We start from the raw sequence: 3,715 nt of genomic DNA, 5'->3' as shown, positions 1-3,715 counted from the left end.
TAGGTGATGTATGATGCAACTGGGGTGCGGTTGCATGCTGGTCGCCAAGCAGAGGTTTGATTCTTTGACTCTTCATTTCTTCTCTCTTGTCCTGCAACCCGTCACTAATATACTGCATCTCATGTAATATTTTGTTGTTTTGACTTGAACCACGCTAGACTGTTTACACTATTTGATTGAACATCATCTTTGGAAACTTTTTTTTTTAATTTTTTGCTTATAACAAATGAATATTTTCCAGGTTCTGAATCAAATTGTTTATGAACTTCCGGCGGAACATCCTCTGGCTGAGAGCAGACCATTACGTGAACTTCTTGGTCACACCCCCCCACAGGTTTGGATGCTGCATTAGATTAACACCTTTTGAGAAATGAATAGATTCGCATAGCGTATCATATAGTGCAGTTTAATTAACACAAGCCCTTGTCATGTTAACTCAGGGAGATGCTGTTCTGCTTTCTCTCTTTATAGTATCTTCTGATCAAATGTTGATTTGTAAACGAGATGTTAGCTTCTTTTGGCACATGGTTTGTTATTTGAGATCTTAGGTCTGGCAATCAAAAAGCTTACTTTTCCCGCTAAAATTGAAGGGCATTCTCTTCCTCACGATTAAATTTTTGTAGACATTAGGATGTGGTACTTTATTTTTCGGATTGGCATTGAAATTACTTTCTGCGAGTACACCGTTCATAGTTTGCTACTCTCACATCTTTTTACAGGTTGTTGCTGGTGCCTTGGTCGGGATTTCCACAGCAGCAGTTGGGTATTTGATCACGAAGATAACTAGCCAGAGCTGATGTTCAAATAGATCATATATATCCTCTTATGGCATTTCTGACAAGTGAATTCCAGAAGGCTACAAGACATAATTGCATCTCACACATATAGATCATCAGAATTCTTCGCATCTTGTTGTCTATAGCGTAATACCTAATCCCATTGAACTGCATTAAGAATGTAATTTGATCGATTGCAATTATATGAAACAAAGAAATATGTTCATGTTAAATTTCTTCAATGAATTGCAATGGTTACCATCCTTGGTGATATTAGATATTCCCGGGGGACTGATTCGGGAAGCAAAAACACATTAACACAAATCTGTTGAATTGCAGGGCATTGGCTTACCAGAATTAAGTGACTGCAGTACTGCATACCCATTTTTGTAAGCAATGTGGGGAAACCACTGCAGACTCCAATTTCTTTTTTACAATTGCAACCCAAAATACATGGCTTTGGTTCAGGTGATGACTAATAAACATATATGTATGCAGTTTTTTCATATGTCCTGAGACTTAATATTTTTCTGCTTTTCCCAGATCATGTGATCAGAGAACTTACAGAGTTAGAACTTGTACAGCATTTCAAGAAATCAAATAAATAAATTTCATAAGATCACATTGTTAATTGCGAAAGCAATGAAATTGAGCGCGACGACAACGTTTTTAAGTCGTGTTTTGCAGAGTTGCTACCAGCAGAGGGAGGGCAGCTTGAAGGAGAATGAAGTGGGCATGTGACCATTTCTCCTTATGTAATCTGCCTTCTCACAAGTCCTGACAGCCTTCTCATTCAGTTCAGCCTCAGCATTCACTCGCTTCTCTTCTGCTACTCTCCTTGTCGCTGCAATCTTGTTTGCCATCCTCTCTTGTGCCCTAGCTTTCAATCTCTCCGCCTTTACCTGATATTATTCACAACTTACTCATCAGAAAAATACATTACATGCCAGTACATTGAGATTCCTACAACATATTACAAGTCCTATTAGAAGGGTTTTGAGTTCGATTGCCGCTGTGAGCAATACCCTTGTGGTCATGGGTTAGCTTTTGGCCCGATTTATCCTATCATCAGATAGAAAACTTTTGTGCGCACGGGCATGACTTCCCAGGTTCCAAAGGGCGCTAATGTCGTTCTCAATACCCAAAAAAAGAGAGGGTGTGGACATGTCATTTGGCTATAGGGTTGTGATATTACTTTGAAACACCATTTATCCTAAAGTCGGCTCAAATTGTTAGGCTGAATCTTAATCTTTTCTCCAACAGAATGAATCCCCCACAACCCCTCACACACAGTATTATTAGAGCTAAAAGTTCTGCAAATCACTTCCTTGCATTGCAACCAATAGCATTCCAACATACTTTGCAGAATCTTCCAAATCAACCATAACAAGGATAAGTTGAGGCAGAACTGGTAATTCATACCTCCATTTTCTTCATTTCCATCTCAGCTTTTCTCTTCTCGTGGTTCTCCCAGGCTTGAATCTTCACCTCTTCACGCTTATACCTGAAATTAATTACACAATAAAAAATAAAATAAAAAACACATCATATCAGCTACTATTCCAATCGCTGCAAATCACAAAAAAAAAATCCAGAATGCAATAGAGTGTACCTTGCAGTGTATTTGGCTCTTTCTGCTTCATCCCAGGCAATTGCTCTTGCCTCTAGAGGACTTAACTTTCTAGCTTGTTCTGAATCCTTGCTTTTTGGTGCCTTATGTGCTTTTTCAACACCTTGTACTACTACTACTACACCATTTTGAGACCTTACAGGAGTCGAAGATCCAGAAGAAATGGGGCTCCGACCGACCGGTGTTGAGGATCTGATAGGTGTAGCTGCTCTTGAAGGCTCTTGGCTTGCAATTGGAGTCATCTCAGTACCCATATCTCTCAAACAAATTGATCTAATACCCCCAGAAGTTGGATTATCCTCACAATCAACCTTCTTTGTTTCAGATTCATAATGATTGTTTGGCAATGAAAGATGAAACCCATGTTGCTGTTCATTTTCATCTTCACTGCTCGAGTAGTCCTGCTCCTTCTGAGGAACTGGAGCAATGAGTCTCCTGTCATCGGCATTGGAGTTCCTTGGCTTGTTCTTCTGATTTTTATCTCCTCCTCCTCCTCCAACTCTTGACAAACCCACCAGCCATTTCTGTGCATCATCCCATTTTGATGGTGTTGGCTTGCCTAAAGCCGTTCTATGGTGATGATGAGAAGAACTACGAGTTATACTAACTCCATTAACGTTCCCTTTGTGAAACTCAAAGCTGTTGTTGATGCGTGCACCAGTTGAAATCTCGGGTGTTGATCCTGCATTGTTGTTACACCCTTTATCCTCTATAGATCTCATTTTTTTTTCAACACAAACTAGCTAGAGCTCGAACAATGTCTATATTGAGATACTTAATGCTACCAAACTAAGAACTCTAAAGGTCTGGAACTGGCATCAATCAAGAAGTAGTGGACCCATTAATGTATAGGAAAAAAGTACACAAAATGAAGCTCAAAACTCAAGCTATGAAGCATTGAAGCTTTCACTATTCATAAATGTCAAGACACCCACTAAAGAGATTGAACTGAAAAGTCTGTATTTTTTTGCAGAGAATATCACTCTTTAGTCTTTACAACCATAGATTTCTGAGACTAGGAAGACTAGAGATGCAGAAGTTTCAGATCCATTAACCAAAAAAAAAAAAAACAACAAAAAAATCTGTCACAAATGGTTGTAAAAATTTAACCATTATTTTCATTGAAAACAGTAAACTTTTTTATCTGTATTTTACTATTTTACCTAAGCGGAATCTTGGAGAAATCTAAGTTTCTAGTTTGGAGTTTGGACAGCTCCGGAGAGAGAGAGAGAGAGAGCCGTTTATGATTTGTCCTGTTAGTGTTAGAGGGTGGTTGACACGTGGACTGTGGAAGGTGTCAGGGGATCAG

General features: G+C 39.1%; 1 protein-coding gene across 1 annotated transcript; it reads right to left on the bottom strand.

The window, feature by feature from the left end:
• Nucleotides 1–1,160: 1,160 nt before the first annotated feature.
• On the bottom strand, nt 1,161–3,412 carry LOC119999869 (remorin 4.1-like). The gene is made up of 3 exons (XM_038847648.1): nt 2,389–3,412; nt 2,199–2,280; nt 1,161–1,678 (listed from the first exon to the last, which is right to left on the bottom strand). The coding sequence occupies exons 1-3, from the start codon at nt 3,126–3,128 to the stop codon at nt 1,469–1,471; spliced, it is 1,032 nt and encodes a 343-aa protein (XP_038703576.1). The 5' UTR covers nt 3,129–3,412; the 3' UTR covers nt 1,161–1,468.
• Between the last annotated feature and the right edge of the window lie 303 nt (nt 3,413–3,715).

The sequence above is a fragment of the Tripterygium wilfordii genome, chromosome 6 (assembly GCF_013401445.1).
Source record: "Tripterygium wilfordii isolate XIE 37 chromosome 6, ASM1340144v1, whole genome shotgun sequence".
In the NCBI taxonomy this organism is placed as follows: domain Eukaryota; kingdom Viridiplantae; phylum Streptophyta; class Magnoliopsida; order Celastrales; family Celastraceae; genus Tripterygium; species Tripterygium wilfordii.
The sequence above is the reverse complement of the archived record's forward strand: the minus strand, read 5'-3'. Positions and strand labels throughout refer to the sequence as shown.